Source organism: Hakea prostrata, chromosome 6, assembly GCF_041222555.1.
Source record: "Hakea prostrata isolate BN-2017 chromosome 6, UWA_Hpros_2, whole genome shotgun sequence".
Taxonomy (NCBI): Eukaryota; Viridiplantae; Streptophyta; class Magnoliopsida; order Proteales; family Proteaceae; genus Hakea; species Hakea prostrata.
Window position 1 is genome coordinate 21,497,067 of NC_142605.1, and position 17,681 is coordinate 21,514,747.

A 17,681-nucleotide genomic window follows, 5' to 3' on the forward strand; every position below is an offset into this window, starting at 1 on the left:
GAGAGGGGGGGGGAGGGGGGGGGAGAGAGGGAGAGGGGGAAGAAAAAAAAAAAAAAAAAAAAAAGTGGGGTGTTTGTTTTTTTTTTTTTAAATAAAATAATTAATTTAAAAACCAAGGAACAAGAAACAAATACAAGGGAGCCAGGAGCTCACATCAAGAAGAGGGGGAGAATTGGGAGTTAAGACCCGGTAACAACAATGAGCCCGTTCCTTGGGGAGTCAACTCCGAGGGGAGGGAGAGAGAGGAGATCCTGAAGAAACATCGAAATATATAGCATTCCATATAGCGCAATGGAGCGGGATTTGGAATTCCAGCGCCGAGATTACGTTCCCACCGAGAGATGATGAACGGAGCACCAAGCACCGCTTACCAATCCGATCACGGATAGAGGAGCCAGGGAACTTGCTCAAAATCCAAGACCGCCACGGGCAAACCCAAAGGAGCGACGGGAGCGGGGCCAAATGTAACTAAGGGCTTTCCTCCAAAGGGTACTAGATAAAGGGCAAGTAAAAATAGATGCTCGATGTCCTCGACCATTCCGACGAAAGGATACATTTTGGGTTGACAGGGGATGTGCCGTGAAATAAGGAAAGATTGGGTTGGCAGGGCTAGGTTTAGGGCTCTCCAAAGGGTGAGAGAGTGACGGGGAATATGGTCTTTAAACCAAACCAAGGCGGGCCATGGAGGGGAAGGGGTGGGGGAGCGAACTAGGTTCCAAGCGAGAGGACATGGTGAATGTTTTGGTGATGGAGGGGGTCCAAATTATAGTATCATGAAGATGAGGGTAAATAGGGGGAGAGAATTCCAGACAAGTGTGAGGCTATGATGCGGGGAAGGGACCAGAGTGCCATTAGAGATGAATTCCGCGAGAAGGGTAGATTTGGGGATTCGAGACTCATATACAGTGCGGGGAGGAAAGAGCGAGAGGAGAATGCCCATCGGATGCCACGGATCCTGCCAGAAAGAAGTAGAGGAACCAGAAGAGATGTGGGTGGTAATAACAGTTAGAGCGCGGGGCCGAAGAAGGAGAAGCTTCCTCCAAGTCCAAGAGGGATTAGGAGGGATGGAGACAGTCCAAAAGGAGTTAGATTTGAGAAGGTAAGAATGGACCCATTTGACCCAGATAGAGTCATTTTTGGTGACAATTTTCCAGATGAGCTTGAGTAAAGCAGCGGAATTAACTTCTTGGATTCGACGAATTCCAAGACCCCCCTCAGATTTGGGCCGACAAACATTGGACCAACTTATGGGGCGCAGGAATCGAGAAGAATCCTGACCTTTCCAGAGGAAAGCACAGAAGAGAGATTCCATGGCAGACAAGATTGCTTTAGGTATCGGGAAGATGCCACACCAATACAGGTATGAAGATTGGAGTACCAATCGAATGAGTTCTACCCTACCTGCGAAGGAGAGGAAACGGCTTTCCAAAGCTAGAGACACTTACGGATGTGATCTAACATAGGGGAACAATGATGGCGAGAGAGCCTACCCGGAATGAGAGGGAGCCCGAGATAGGTCACAGGGAAGGATCCAGGCTGAACCCCGAAAGATTTAGGAGATTGGAGCGAAGAGGCTCGAAACTCCAGAGAGGAAAAGAGTAGATTTGTCTAGATTGACCCTAAGGCCAGAGATAGACTCAAAGAAAGAAAGGGTAGAAGTGATGGAGGAGATGGAGTTGAGGTCTGCTCTAGAGATAATCATAAGATCATCAGCAAAGGCGAGATGGGTGAGATTGATGGCTTTACACTTAGGAATGGGGGAGATTAGGAGTTGATCAGTCTTGGCTTGAAGGAGACGGGATAGGACCTCCAAAGCCAAGGAAAAAGGAAGGGAGAGAGAGGGCAACCTTGCCGAATGCCAACACTAGAGGGAAAGAACCGCCGCGAACCATTAGTAATGACTGAAAAGTAAGGGGAGGAGATACAAATTCGATCCAATGGATGAAGGAGGGAGGGAATCTCATGGCAAGGAGAACATCACTAATAAAATCCCAGCGGATAGAGTCGAAAGCTTTGTGGAGATCCACTTTCAGGAGAGCAGCAAGGGAGTGGGACACCGTCGAACCCCCCGACAACTCGCACAAAGGAGAATATTATCCGCAATACTACGGCCCGAAATGAAAGCAGATTGGTTTGCATTAACCAAGTTAGGCATAACCGTTTTAGCCGGATCGCAAGGATTTTGGAGATGAACTTGTAAAGGAGATTACAAAGTGAGATAGGGCGAAAATCGAAGAGAAGAGGACCTTGGGTATGAGGCAAAGGAAAGTTTGGTTGATGGAAGAGAGCTGAGAGGGATTAAGGAAGAAACTGCGGACTGCTTTGATGAGATCATCCTCAATAATGCTCCAGGCATTTGAATAAAAACCCATACCGAATCCGCGGGGCCGGGAGCACGATTGGATTTTGAGATCGAATGGCATGAATGATCTCATCATGGGAAGGGATAGAAAAGAGAGGGGGCAAGACCGAGGGTCGACAAATTTATAATCGGGCCGGGGGAGAGGGGGACGCGGCGGGAGAGAAGAACGAGGGGGAGAGAGAAGATTTGAGAAATAGGAGACAACCTCGGCGATCCCCGGAGGGTCGAAGATCCACACTCCGTTGCTAGATAGGAGAGCGGAAAGGAGTTAAAATTTGAACGCCTTTAAGGGAGCGGTGAAAGAAAGCGGAATTGGAGTCCCCAAGTTGGAGCCATTTGATCGGCTTTTGGCGAAGTAAACTCTCTTCTAAAGAGATTAGGGAAGAAAGCTCAGAAGAGAGATTCCTCTCATTTTCCGCGAGCATGGGGTTGAGAGGGTCGTTTTGGAGAAAAGTTTGAGTTCGCAAGAGATTTGAGCAGTAGTCAGAGACCCTGGAGGAGATATTTCCAAAGGTGGAATGGTTCCAACTACGGAGAGTTTCCTTTGTGTTCCTAAGCCGGCGGGCTAAACAGATAAGGGGAAGGGAATGACAGTGAACGGGTTTCTCCCAAGCATCCTTAACAGTGGGCAAGAAAGAAGAGTTGGTGGTCCACATATCAAAGAACTTGAAAGGCTTAGGGCCGAAGGAGGAGAGAGGGAAGATATGGACTAGACAAGGGGAGTGATCCGACAGGCAAGGAGGGGAGAAAGAAGCATGGGAATTTGGGAAATAGGATAGCCAATGGTGATTAACAAGAAAACAATCAAGCGATGCAATCGCCTCACCAATACGACGGTTATGCCGGAGAGAGAGTGACCCGACCATCTTAGATCGGTGATACAAGAGTCATCGAGACAGGAGTTGAAATCTTCGAGCAGAGGATTGGGCGGGCGCCCCCCACCCACCCTCTCATGGGAGAAACGAACAATGTTAAAATCCCCTCCCACACCCCGGGGCTTTTGCATGGGAGAGGAAAAAGAACGGATGGAGTCCCAAAGAGGGGCACATCGAACCAGTTAAAACCATAAACTATGGTGAGATAAAAATTAGAATTGGCATTAGAAGGGGAAATAGAGAGATGCATGAATTGGGGAGAAGCATCGATGAGAGAGACTTTGAGAGAAGAGGGGTTCCAAAGAATCCAAATCCTACCATTAGGACTTTGAGAATAGTTGGAGAGAAAAGACCGGAAGGGGCTAAGAAATTGGCAATCCGAGGGAACCTCAATTTGAACATGAGTCTCAAGGAGGGCACAAAAGTTGGCTTTGGAATCCAAGAGAAATTTCTGACCCACTGTTGCAATTGCATCGGGCCCTAACATTCCATACAATAAAATCGACATAGGAACAGGGGGGATTTAGCAAACAAAATTGGGGTCGGGAGAAGCATTTTGGGTCGGGCTAGGGAACATAGTCTCACACAGCTGAGAATCACCAGGGAGGGGGTTCCAAAGATGTTTGGGTCAATGGAGGAGTCTGAGTTGGGAGATGAAGGCTCAGTTGAAGGGTATGAAGGATTGGTAAAAGAAAGCAGGTTGGAATTGTGGATTGGGATGGCTGGGTGGTTTAAGGAGTCAGGACTATGGGTCCTTGAGCTGGAATGGACTGAGGTCGTTGGTAGGAGATGTCCAATAGGCGAAGTGGGCCTAGCTTTAGGGTGCAAGGATCTAATGGACCGAGGCTTACGGTTCAAAGGTCCGAAGTTAAAAGGCGCGATGGGCCTCGGCCCATTAGATGAAAGACTGAGGGTATTAGGGGAAAGGCGGTGAGGTTGTTTTGAAGATGAATCACGCTGGATGGTGGTGGGCCCCAGCTGGAGAGAGGGCGTGGGTAAAAGCGGTTCGGAGGTGAAGTGTTGTAGAAAGGGGAGGTTGTTTTGATTTGTGTTTATGGATTTCGACGAGGGTTTGCAGAAGGCTCTGGGCGAAGAAGCTGAGGTTAGGTTGCTCGAGTTTCATCATTTAGGAAAGCCCGTGACGTGAGGTCAATGGAACTAGAAACAGAACCCCACCCAACCAATCGGTCGGAGCTGATGGTAGCGCAACCAAGGCGGAGCCACATCTCAGAGCCGAATCCTCATCCGAAAGTAACATCCGGAACTGCAGGCTTTAACGAATGGTCATCGTCAAGAGGTTGACGAAAACCGAGGAAGGGAGCAGAGGATCGGTATGTTGAGCACTTCTCTCTTCTCTTCTACGGACATATTTGTGCCGGAGTTGAGTGTCCGGCAACCGGCGGGAGGCTGAGCGACGGATGGTGCCCCCACAGAGAACAAATCCACGGAAAGAGTAGCATCACAGAACGGCACGACAAATGAAACAGCAACGAAGAGGAACGGCGATAGTTATCTTCTAGAGCATCAATTGTATTCATTTTTAGAAGAGCTCAACGGAGAACCTGTGTCTGACGGCAGAGAACGATCGGGGTGGTGGACATAGCTTGTTGAATAGGAGCAAAGGAGCACTGGCCGAGCCATGACCGAAAGATGAACATAGGTCACAGCGGGAAGGAATCCAACATACACAATGATTTGATTATACTTGAGGCCAAGATCATCCGCGATAGTGACATTAGAAGGTAGATCCTTTGAAGCCGAGAATTCAACACAGATCCTCGCGTAAGAGAGGCGAGACATATTCAGCGCTTGCATCGACGAATGGGCTACCAGAGCGAGCCGATCTACTCGGACAATCGGAGTTCCAAAACTCGAGCGGCAATCCCGGCAAATTGATCCACGGGGAAGGGAGCTGAAGTAGACCTGCGAAGTGGGAGAGAAGGGTCCAGGGTTTGAGGAATACAGGGGTTTTCCCTACAAACCAAGGGGAGCCTTCAAGGGCTCAAGAACGACAGTCAGGGGAGTCAAATTTGAACAAAAAAATGCCAGAGTCAATAAGCCGGATATCCAGGATACCTGGGCTTTCCATTGTTTGGAGAGTGAAGCTTTCAAGATACCGAAAGGGGGAGGTGGGCCAAGAAATTGGCCGATGATAGCAGAGGACCATCTCTGAATGCAAACAGCAGTGGATGCAAAGGGACAATGAGCGACAGGGCTAGGGCCATTTGAAGAGGAAGGGATGAAAGCAAGGTCGAGGTCAGTGCAGTTAGGTTGATGTTGGTGGTTGAAAAGGGAGTTCCAAGGTCAGTGCAGTTAGGTTAATGTGGAGAACAAATGGAAGAAGGAAATAAGGGGGAAAAATATATTTTTTTAGAAAAGTGATTTTAGGTTAATTAAGGAAAAAGAATAAAATAAAATAGTGAAAAGAATAGAAAGTGGGAAGAGCGAGAGAAAACTAATTAGAGAAATAAATAAAATCTTCAAAAAAAATGAAATCATCAAGAAAAATAGAAAATCCTAATCTTTGACTACTTGTGGGCCCGATACATTCTTTCAATTACAATAAAGAAAAATAAAATAAAAACCCTAATCTAATTTTATAAGATATTCTGGAGTTGGCTCATAATCGCATCTTTAGCTCATCATGCTCCAAATCAGACCCATTCGCGCACTTAAGAATTTGAACAAGACCTTCTGACGTGTAAAATCGCACGTTTCATACTCAAAACTCCAAATATTTGCTCAGTCCTAGAAATTCATAAAATCTGCAAAAACAACATAAAACCCAAGGTAGCTCCACTCTAAGTGTGTAAAATATATGTTTTATGCCTTAAGATTTCACACATAAATGTGCTCATCACAGGCCCTTCACTAAGCCAATACACCATATTAAGAAAGGGTAACCATTCTTTATTTGCAGGAAGGAATGTTTGAAGGACGGGAGCTGGATTCCTATGCAGACTGCTACGTAAATGAAGGGTACATTATAGATTCAAATGACACACCAGTAGCCATTTTGTTTTCCCCTCTTTTTCTTCTTTAGGGCTTTTTCGCAGTTCCCTATTCTTGCAAATTGGTGAATGTAATCAAAATGAAAAGCTATAGAGGAATATCTTTTCACATTCTAAGGGTTTCCAATCTAGTCTCAGTTAAGGGCTCCATCCTATAAATTTAAAATTTAAAAAAACCCTTGAATGTAAAAATGAAAAATTATAAATACAAGTATACTTCAAGGATTAAAAATGCACAAGGGTATTTTAATCATGAAAAAAATCAATGTCCTTAATTGGGGTTTTTGGATACCAAAGGGGAGGCATATGCAAAGTTTCCCTTTTTTGGGTCTAAAAGTGACCTGGATCAAACCTTAGGGGGTCTAAATGAAAATTACCCTCCTTTCTTCTTTTTTTTTTTTTTTTTTTTGGGGGGGGGGGGGTGCAGGATGGGGAATTGTGGTGGTTGAGTCCAGCGGTGAGGCCTATGTTGGGTGATTTCCGATAGGGTGAAGGAAGAAGATGGGTGACCTGTATAGTTGTTTCAAAATAGGGTAAGGGGGTAAAATTATAATTTTTATTAATTTTAATTTAAGATAAGGGTATTATAGTCATTTCATGTCTAACTTCAATACCGATGTGACGAGGTTAGATTCAACTAACCCAAATGTAATTTTAGCGACTGGACCCAACCTGATTTTAAGCCCCACTAAAAGGACACTAATGTAAATTTTTCAATTTTCTGTTGAATAAAGATAACGGCATTTTCATTCTAAAACTGATCATTTGTCCTTAATTAGGCTTTTTGGATACTACAGGGGAGGCAAATGCAAGATGTCAATCTTTTTGGGTTAAAAATGACTTGGTTCAAACCTCAAGGGGTTCAAATGAAAATTACACCCCCCCCCCCAAAAAAAAAAAAAAAAACTAAAAAAAAGCTCAATGCTACAAAAGACCCAAAGTATAAAGAGAATGAGACTACAACAACAACACAGCTAAATGGGATTGGCTACATGGATCCTTGCCTTCCAATCAACTCTCTTTCACGTCATACAAGATACAGCAATGCATATGTTTCTCACAACAGTCTTCTAAAAATTTTCCTTTAAGCTTTAATGGAATACATCGATCACACAAAACGCCGAATGCATCTCTCCACTTCATGGAAACATCCTCCTCTATGTCATTTTTTTTATTTACGACTAAGCCAAGATACTTAAAATAATCACTTTGTGAAATCTCCTTCTCATTAACTTTTAGCACCTCATTATTGTTTTGAGTATAATTGAAGTTTTAAGCTAGATATTCTGTCTTTGTTCCACTTAATTTAAAAGCTTTTGATTCCAAAGTTGATGTCCATAACTCTAACTTGCATTAATCTTTGCTTGTGTCTTGTCTATGAAAACAATATCACCAATTAAAGCATGCATCAAAGAACCACATCTTGGATGTCATTGGTTAAATCATTCATGATAAGAGAAAATAAATAAGGACTTAAAGCTGATGCTTGATGCAAACCGATTGTAATAACGAATTCACTACATTGATTCCCTACCTTTCTTACACTTGTAATAGAACCATTACGTATATCTTTAACCATGTCCACGTATGACGTATTTACTTGAAACATTTCTCTTCTCTAGTACTTGCTAGATCAACTCTTTAGGGACTCTATTGTACGCTTTTTCTAAGTTTAATAAACACCATACAAATATATTTTTACACTCTATACCCTTGTAAATGTCTTCCGTTGTAGAGAAAATGAGATTATCCAGCATTTAATTACTTTCTTCAAGATATATACAATTAGTAACATGCTTGAAAGTTCTGGAAATGGTTGCAGGAAAATGTGAACATGATGATGAAAAGAAAGCAAACGTTTAAGTACATACCAAAGCCCAATATAATAGAGCAAATCAGGAAACCTTGTAGACAAAAGTCCATCTTGTATACAATCTCCATAATAATGATGCATCCAGAAGCCACTGCCAAATGCCTTGGAGAAGAAAAAACCATATGCAATCTACAAAGTATGAAATCTGCATCATTCATCCATGTTCTCTAATATGAAAATTTGATATCATATCAAACAAGGTGTGCCAAAACGTAAATAATGTGTCTAGACATAAGCTGCATATTGTCCATATAACTTAAAAAATATATATTTAATAAACAATTCTCTTCATTAAAAAGGAAAAGTTAACTCATATGGCTTTAGGCCAAATATGAGCTTCAAATGATAGAATGTGTCTTAGCAGGATCCCACTCCTGTTGGCTGGAAATTTTGTATTCAGGGTGTTTTCCAGGGCATCTGTACAGGTTTTTCTTCTTCAATTCCCCCCTGTATATAAGGTCTACAAAATTATGATATGTAGAGTGGTACAACATTTCAGCTAATATTTTCGACTGTTTATATTAACTAATTCAAGTATTCTGAAAATAGGTTTTTCTAATGCAGATACATTTTAAATCACTTCATAATTACCCATAAAAACCAAAGATTCTAAGCTTAAGAAAATTATTTTAGGAAATAAAAGTAGTATAGTCAAAATGTCTTTCCATTAATTACTTGCTATGTAGATGAAATGATAGATATAATGAAGAAATTCCATAGGGTAAGATAGGAACAACTGTTTGTAGTTATATTATATGTGATTGACTTGGAAAAGGGTGTACGGCACGCCGAGTGCACAAGGCTCTTGCCACTACATGGTCTGAGGAAAATAACAGCATATGCAAACTAACCCCTAGCTTCATGGAGAAGCAGTTTCCTGACTCAAACCCACAACCACTAGGCCACAAAGGAGCAACCTTTACCATCGTGTCGAGATTATGGTGCTTCTAATTAACAATAGCATTATTTATTTGTGCACTACAATTTCTTGGGGGATGTGATGCAGCCTTGCTCGAATAGGGCTGCTGCTTCCTAGATCTCTAGAGCTAGAGTGCTAGACTTGTATTTCAGAACCAAACCTAAGTTTCAGTTAGGGTGTATAATTGCTCATGAAGTGATTCCCCAATTGGTTTTGAATATTTGTCCCCTAATTCCCCGGGTTGAGTTTAGTTTGGCTATTGGGATAGTGGTGGTGGTTAAGTTTGGTGTGTTGGATCTATTGACAATAACATCTTAGCATGGCCAAGATATCATGGATAATCTTTTTTCTTTTTCTTTTTTTTGGATGAATAAATAATTAAATTAAACAAAGAAATGAACAAGAGAAAACAGCCTTCAAGAGGAAGACCGGAAAGAAGAACTGAAGCCCCAGGAGACAACAATAAGCCTGTTCCTTGGGGTACATCAACCAGGTATGGGGAATGGAAATGAGCCTAGCCGAAACATCAAAATAGATGGCATTCTAAATCATGTCTAAAGAGCGGGATTTGGATGTCCATCTTCGAAGATTGCATTCCCACCACAAATGGTGGATAGTGGCACAGAAGACTAACTTAACAATCTGTTCACAAATGGAGGAGCCAGAAAAAGTTTCTCAAAATCCAAGACCAATCTCGAGCAAAGCCAAAAGAGCGCCCCTCAAACGGGGCCAAATGGACGCAAGGGCTTTTCCCTAGATGGAACTAGAGAAAGGGCAAGAAAAAAAATAGGTGATCTAGGTCCTCTGAACCATTCCAACTAATGATACAATTAGGGCTAGCTAGGATGTGGCAGCCGATAAGGAAGGATTGGGTGGGAGGGCAAGGTTGAGGGCCCTTCAAAGGGTGAGAGAGTGACGGGGAATGTGGCCTTTGAAACAAACCAGAGGGGGCTAATGGGGCTTGGGGTTGGGGGTACAAAGAAGGTTCCAGGATGAAGAGGTGGAAAATGTTTTAGTAGGGGACAAGACCAAACAATGAGATCATGAGGGGAGTTCGAGAGGCGGAGGAAGGAATCCCAAACCTGTGTGAGAATGGGGTGGGGGGGAGATGCCCAAGAGCCATTAGAGATGAAGGCGGACAAGGGAGTGGATTTGGGGATACGGGTATCATAAATAGCACGGGACCAAACAAGGGTGAAGAGAATGCCCATCGGATGCTACGGGTCAAGCCAAAAGGAGGTGAGAGAACCAATGGAGATAGAGGTAGAGATTGCAGAGAGAGCACGTGGTCTTAACAGGAGGAGCTTTCTCCAAACCCATGAAGGATTGGAGGGCAAAGGGACGGTCCAAAAGGAGTCGGAACAGAGGAGATAAGAGTAGACCCAATTAACCCAGATAGAATCCTGCTTAAAAGCAATTTTCAGGATAAGTTTGAGGAGACAAGCCATATTGACATCAAGGATCCGACGAATTCCCAAACCACCTTTCGGATATTGGACGGCAGATGGCCGACCAACTAACAAGATGGATGAAGCGCGAGGCTTCCCGACCCTTCCAAAGGAATGCAGAAAAGAGGGACTCTATGGAATGAATGGTAGATTTAAGTATGAAGAAGATTTCACATCAATAAAAGTAGGAAGATTGGAGAACAAAGCGAATAAGCACCACTTTACCCGCGAAAGAGAGAAGCTTGCCTTTCTAGAGTTAGAGCTTCTTACGGATATGGTCAAGCATGGGATAGCAGTGGTGGCGAGTGAGTCTGCCAGGGAAAGCGGGAGGCCAAGATAGACAACCTTGGAAGGAACCTGGCTTGAAGCCAGTGAGCTGGAGGAGAGAGGCGTGCAACTAATCAGAGACACCAGAAAGAAAGAGGGTGGATTTGTCAAGATTGATCCTAAGGCCAAAGAGGGAGTCGAAGAGAGATAGGACCGAGAATAGAGGAAATGGACATATGATTAGCTTTGGAGAAGATCATTAAGTCATCAGCGAAAGCAAGGTGGGTAAGATTTAGGGATTTGCATTTAAGGATAAGGGAGATGAGAAGATGGTCAGTTTTAGATTGGAGGATGCGGGAAAGAACCTCCAAGGCCAAGGAGAAAAGATAGGGAGAGAGGGGGTATCCTTGGCGGATGCCAACATGAGAAGGGAAGTACCCACCAGGGGAGCCATTAGTGAAAATGGAAAAGTAGGGCATGAAGATGCAAATCTCAATCCAATGGACAAAGGGAGGAGGGAATCCCATTAAGGTGATGACATCACTGATACAATCCCAACGAATATAATCAAAGGCTTTGTGGAGATCAACCTTAAGAAGGGTAGTAAGGGAATGAGCAAATTTGTCAAAACCACGAACAATCTCCGCACATAAGAGGATATTATCTGCTATACTGTGGCCAAAGATGAAAGCGGATTGATTCAAACTCACAAGAGAAGGCATAACCTTTTTGAGTCTATTCGCTAGAACTTTGGAGATGAATTTGTAAAGGAGGTTACAAAGAGAGATAGAGAGGAAATTAGAAAGGGAGGAGGCTTCTTGATTTTTGGAGATGAGGTAAAGAAAAGTTTGGTTGATGGAAGAAAGTTGAGATGGATTAAAGAAGAAGCTATGGATGGCACACACAAGATCGTCCTTAATAAAATCCCAAGTAGTGAGGAAGAAGCCCTACTAAAGCCATCAGGACCCAGAGCCCGATTAGTTTTATGTAACGGATAGCTAGGAGAATCTTGTCAAGGAAAGAGAAGAAGAGCCAATGACTTTATTGAGGAGGCCAGAAGGGAGGGGCCAGAAGGGAGGGGAGAGTGGGAAGGCAGGGAAGGGGAGAGAGGAGACTAGAAAAGAAAGAGATGACCTCAGCCTTAATGCTAGGAGAGTCAGAAATCCAAGTGCATTATTGGCGAGGAGGGTAGGGAAGGAGTTGAAATTGTGGCGAGCTTTAAGGGAACGATGAAAATATGCGGAATTGGAGTCCCCAAGCTCAAGCCATTTGATTCTAGCTTTCTAGCGGAGAAAACTTTCTTCTTGGGGAGACAAGGATGGAGAGGTCCTAGGAGAGAGCATTCTGCTAGGGAGGGGTCGAAAGGGTCATTTTGGAGGAGGGACTGGACCCACAAAATTTTCTGGTAGATAGGACATGATCTTGATATTGCCATTGTTTTTCAGCGTTGGTATTCCACTGTGATATTACCACTGCTTATACTGCAGCTGCCCCTGGTTCATTGAGGTTTTATGTTCTCAAAAAAGCTGCTGATGCCATATTGGATTATGCTGCAAGATGTACTACTGCTACACCTATTTTATTGAATTTTTCTGCTCTGGAAAATTCTATTGATACCATATTGAATTCTTCTGCAAGTTATACTACTGTTGCCCCTGTTTTGTTGAATTTTTCTACTCTTAACAAATTTTGTTGATGTCCTATGGCCTTCCTATTATTTCAATTAATGCTTTGAAGTACCACAAGTGTTTGGAAAAACTTTTTCTGAATGGTACGGATATTCTGTTAACCAGAATGAACTTCAATTGTGCTATTCTTCTGCTTGATGGAATATTATAAGGACCAATAGTTCTCGGCCTTATTTACCAGAATTGACATCAACCCATGGTACAAGATCTTGCCAAGATCTCGCTTTATCAAGGTCTCAAAAATCACAAGTCTCAACCGAGATCTCGGTCAAGTCAAGCTCTTGGTTCAACCGAGATCTTGGTCCACCCATATGCTTGAAATCCCATATTTCGAGCAAGACACATCAAGAGCCTTCTCTCGCTGCCTTTCTTCCCAACTCACCAAGACCATCCTAAACCTCATTTTTTGCCAGATCGACACCGGATCTTGACCTGTAGCAAGTTTTAGCACATTACAACAAGAAAGGAAGATAAAACAAGCCCATTTCAAGGAGATCTTCAACCAAGGTGACATTTTCCCCAAAAATTTTGATTTTTTCAAATATTATGTTCTAGAGTAGGTCTTTGAGTGTATATTAAATATATGTTCAACATTTTACTCTAGTCTAGACTCATGGGAAATTTTTTTTAATTTCTGTTATTCATTTTTTTTTATTTAAAAAAAATACATTTTCTTAGAAATTAAAATAAAAAAATGTTGAAAAATAATTAGGTTCTAAAACTCATGCTAATATATGTTAAGACTCCTTTGGAAGGGCTACAACCTCATGGAGTCTTTTTTTTTTTTTTTTAATCATGGTTGTTGCTATTTTTTTCATTTCTAGATTTAATAATTTAATTAAAATAATTATGAAAAACATTGTTTTTATATGAAAAAAAAATTATATATCTATATATATAGATGCTTATGTTATACCCATATTTGTATAAGCATGCTATGTACGTGTTCTTAGAACAAAATGCGTTTTTTGTTTTAGATTACTAGTAACAACATACGCACGTGCGATGAGTCTAGAATATAATTTTTAATTTATTTTCAGGATTTGGAGTAGAGATGGTAAGTTAAAACAAACAAACCCTTCTTAACTGAACATCTTGACAAACAATTTGATTGTAGTGCCATGCTTCGAACGGAGAGGAGAAGGCTGCAAGGGAGCATGAGGAGGGGTGCCTAACGTCAAGGACAAAAGGCTTTGCAACAAAACCAGGGAAGATGAAGAAAGCAACACATGTCCCAAAACCTCTATCATAGTCTACGTTTCTTCTTCCCTTTTTTTCCATTAAAGAATCAGTCAATTCATAAACGAAGCCTTCAATTGTTGATTTCAATTAAGTTAGTTTCACTGGTGAATTTTATGAAACGTCTCCAATCAACTTCTGAAATTAATTTGGTTAATGTTTATTTCACCCACAACATCCTAAGGTGGATTTTATTATTAGAGAATAAATATGTCTAATTAACTTTTGCAATTAATTTTTCTTAATTTTGGTGTGAGCATTGTTTTATTTTTCCATAGGAAGGGAAAGAGTTAGGAGAGATCTCTCCATAGACAATCTAAAGGTGGACTGATCCATTTATTGGTGATCTAATATTCCAATCTTGCGACTCTCAAGGGTGCCAAGTGAAAGTCATAGGATTCATTTTCATCTTCGTATATATAACGGTTTAAATGAAAGGAATATCAACGGTATAGATGATGAGCTTCAAGTTCGGTTCACCCATGAGACTGGATATTTGGAAATCCTCAATTTTTAGGGGTTTTGAACGTTTGCAATTTCCAAGCAAGACCTTTGAAGATCAATTAGTAAATATCAATTAATAAAATCATTATATTATTCTATGAACTGGTATTATATTAATTATGAGTGATAAATTACAGTCTTGGACATAAGTAATTATATCCTTTTAGTAAAAGTTGAGGGTATTTTAGGAGAAAATAATGTAGCCATCTCCTATTGGTCCGTGCTTTTATAATAGTGGTATGATTTTTGTAAGTTTTGAATTATCAATAAATTAATCTATTGATATGTGAGGATGTATATTTAAATGTGCATCAGTTTAAATGGCTGACCATAGAGCTAGTAGTGGGAATGGCAAAGGCAGTGGGGCACAAGACACTGCTTGGCAACATGGTAAGGCCTTGACTGCCGATAAAAAGGAGTCAAAATGCAAGTATTGCTTGAAGGCGTTGAATTCTGGTCGTGCAACCAGATTGAAACAACACTAGGTGAGAGGATACAAAAATGTTGCCAAGTGTGCCAAGGTGTCATATAAAGTACAGTAAGCCATTGCAGCAAATCTAAAAGGAGGGGGAAAAAAAGGCACAGAGGGTAGGACAACAGAGGAAGTTTGACGGGGTACTCTTACAAAGGCCTTCTGTGGATAACAATGAGGTTGCAAGGAGTGTGGGTGTGGACTCAGTAGCCAAGTAGAGACAGATGAAGGCTACATTTGTAGCTAGAAGGCAGTCCTTTCGTTTTGAGATTTTTAGGCAATATGAGCAGGCTAGAGGAGCAAGTGATCTAGGTCAGGGTTAGCAACTTCATCTAGTTTTCAGCAAGGAGGTGAAAGGAGGAGAAAGACCAAACACGGGGAGGAGCATGCTTATAGTAGGGTTGAACCTATATTTGAGCAAGACCACACCAATTTCAGGCAGCAGAACACCTAGCAACAAACCATCCCTCACATGTTTGGTGGAGGCAGTAGGGAGGACCAGGCTAGGGAGGCAATCAGCAAGTCCATGCACTACAACATTGCAGCCAATGTAGCCAACACTTCATATTATCAAGGGATGATTAATCCAGCAGCTAGGGTAGGCGTAGGTGAAAAGCCAAACCCCATGGGAACTAAAGCACAAATACTTGCCTCAAGTGAAGGAGGTGGAGGACTACATTGATCCACTGAGGCTGCAATGAGAAACATACAGTGTGACTGTGATGGTTGATAGATGAACTAGTCCTACTAGTAGTCCATCATTAATATCATGATGAACTGCGATGGCAGCATAATGTTTCTAAAGTTTGTGGATGCATCTGACAAATTGAAGGATTCCGACTACATGTATAAGCTTCTGAGGCAGGTGGTACTTGAAGTAGGGGCAAGCAACATTACCCAAGTTGTCATGGATAACGGTGCTAAATTCAAAAAGGCCAGGGAAATGGTGATGAATAAGAAAAGCAATAGGATTCACCTCTCCTAGACACCATGTGTAGCACACTCCATCGATCTAATGTTGAAGGATTTGGGGAAGAGGAAATCGATCGGCAGTGTGGTTGCGATGGCAAGACAAGTCAGCAATTTCATGTATAAGATTAACCATGGGTATGTCTTGCATATAATGAGGAAAAATGTGGTGGTGATCTATTGAGGTATGGTTTGACTAGATTTGCCACCAAGTATGTGGCATTAAAAGCTTTAAGAAAAAAGTGATAGGTCTTCGGCACATGTTTACTAGTCAGGAGTGGTTTGGTTACCTTGGAACTAGCACACTGCACACCTAAAGAGAGACAAGCCCAACAAACCATTGCCAGCGATTCCCTTTGGAGGGAGCTTAACAGGACAGTGGGCATATTAGAGCCTATTGTGTTCATTTTGAGGATGGTGAAAGCCAAGAAGAAGCCCACATTGCCCCACATATATGCTGCCCTCCAATGAATGAAGGTATTGGTTAGAGCTACTACCCCTATATCCTCCAAAGTCTACCTGAGGATCATTGATGAGAGATGGAAAAAGCATTTTATGCATCCTTTGAACTTGGCTGGTGAGTCACTTTATGTTGTATAATTTATATATTGTTGATTGTATTTTTATAACAACTAAGTCACTAACCAAGTTTTTAATTTCCTCAACACAAGCTTGCTACCTCAACCCCAAGTATCAGTACAAGCATAACCTGGGGCTTGAGGTCCAGTTCATGACTTTGGAGCAATAAGTGGTGGAAAAGCTAAAGCTAGATCCCGCCATGCAAGGGATAATCAATGGAGAGGTGAGAACTTTCATGATTTCTTCACCTTCTTCTTGCATATACAATACATAGACTGTGCTAATTTATTGTCAAAACTTGAAACATGAGTGTACAAATTAAAGATTTTAGGGATGGCTATAGAAGTTTTGGCAAGCCTAGTTGCAGCTAGAAATAAAGGAAACCCTGGTAAGTAGTCAAGTATTGTAGTTTATAAGTGTTAAGATTTATTTGCCAAGATCCTAAGGCTAATGCAATCTTATATTTTGTGATGCAACTGACTAGTGGGTGTTATATTAAACTAGTGCCCAAAATCTAAGGAAGCCAGCCATTAATGTATTATCACAAACATGCTCCTCCTCTGGTTGCAAGGAGGAACTGGAGCACCTTCTCACTCATCCACAGTAACATGCAACAGATTGGGAAGTAAGAGATTCAAGCAACTGGTGTATGTTCATTACAAGATAATACTGAGAATAGGGTACATATGTGACGACATAGACGACGACACCTTGGACTTGATCGAGTTGTCAGATATATTCCACAAGCCACCTGCAGAGGATGAGGAGAATTATGTGATATACCATTACCAATAGGTTAGGAATCGAGGTGGACCACTCCTAGATCAGCCAGGAGGGCAACCGGATCCAATTATTGCTGCTACCATGGACCTAGCTGATGTGGATACCCACATGTCTTCTAATGAAGGTGGTGCATGCAATTCCAGCCACAAGACTAGCTGTACCATTTGTAGAGTCACTTTGCCGATTTGCTACCGCAGATGAGTGGGAGCTCAGATGGTGATGAAGATGATACTCTAGCTCCAAGTCAGGCAAGCAATGTTAATAATGTAGATGGTAGTGGTGTTGGTGGCATGGTAGCATAGGTGCTAGTGGTGCAAGTCGAAGTCAAGGGGTCACCAACACCAAAGCCGATAAGATTCACTAGGGAGTCCCAGTTTACCCATCCCACATAGGATGTTGTCCACAATGCCCATGTCCCATCTCAGACTTATAAGAGGAAGACCAAACAGGGGACATGATAAGTTGATTTCATGCATATTATTTTAGATGATTAATTTTCTATATTTCCATGTGTTTATAATTATTTTATATCAATTTACCCTAATATTATATGAAAATGAATATGTTGCACCCTTTCCTTTAATTTCTATAATTTTGGAGATTTTATAAATTTCCTAGAAAATCCAAATTAAGATTTATTACTTTTGTTTGTAGGAAATTATCAATCAAATCTGCAAGGATATTATTGGAAA

General features: G+C 41.8%; 1 protein-coding gene across 1 annotated transcript in view; it reads right to left on the reverse strand.

Moving 5' to 3' along the window:
* The window catches only part of LOC149012573 (zinc transporter), a 44,627-nt gene that overhangs the window by 14,229 nt on the left and 12,717 nt on the right, over positions 1 to 17,681 (reverse strand). The window contains exon 9 of the mRNA XM_089160244.1: positions 8,120 to 8,250. Within this exon, the coding sequence (XP_089016370.1) occupies positions 8,120 to 8,250 (131 nt within the window). The remainder of the gene's footprint in view (positions 1 to 8,119; positions 8,251 to 17,681) is intronic.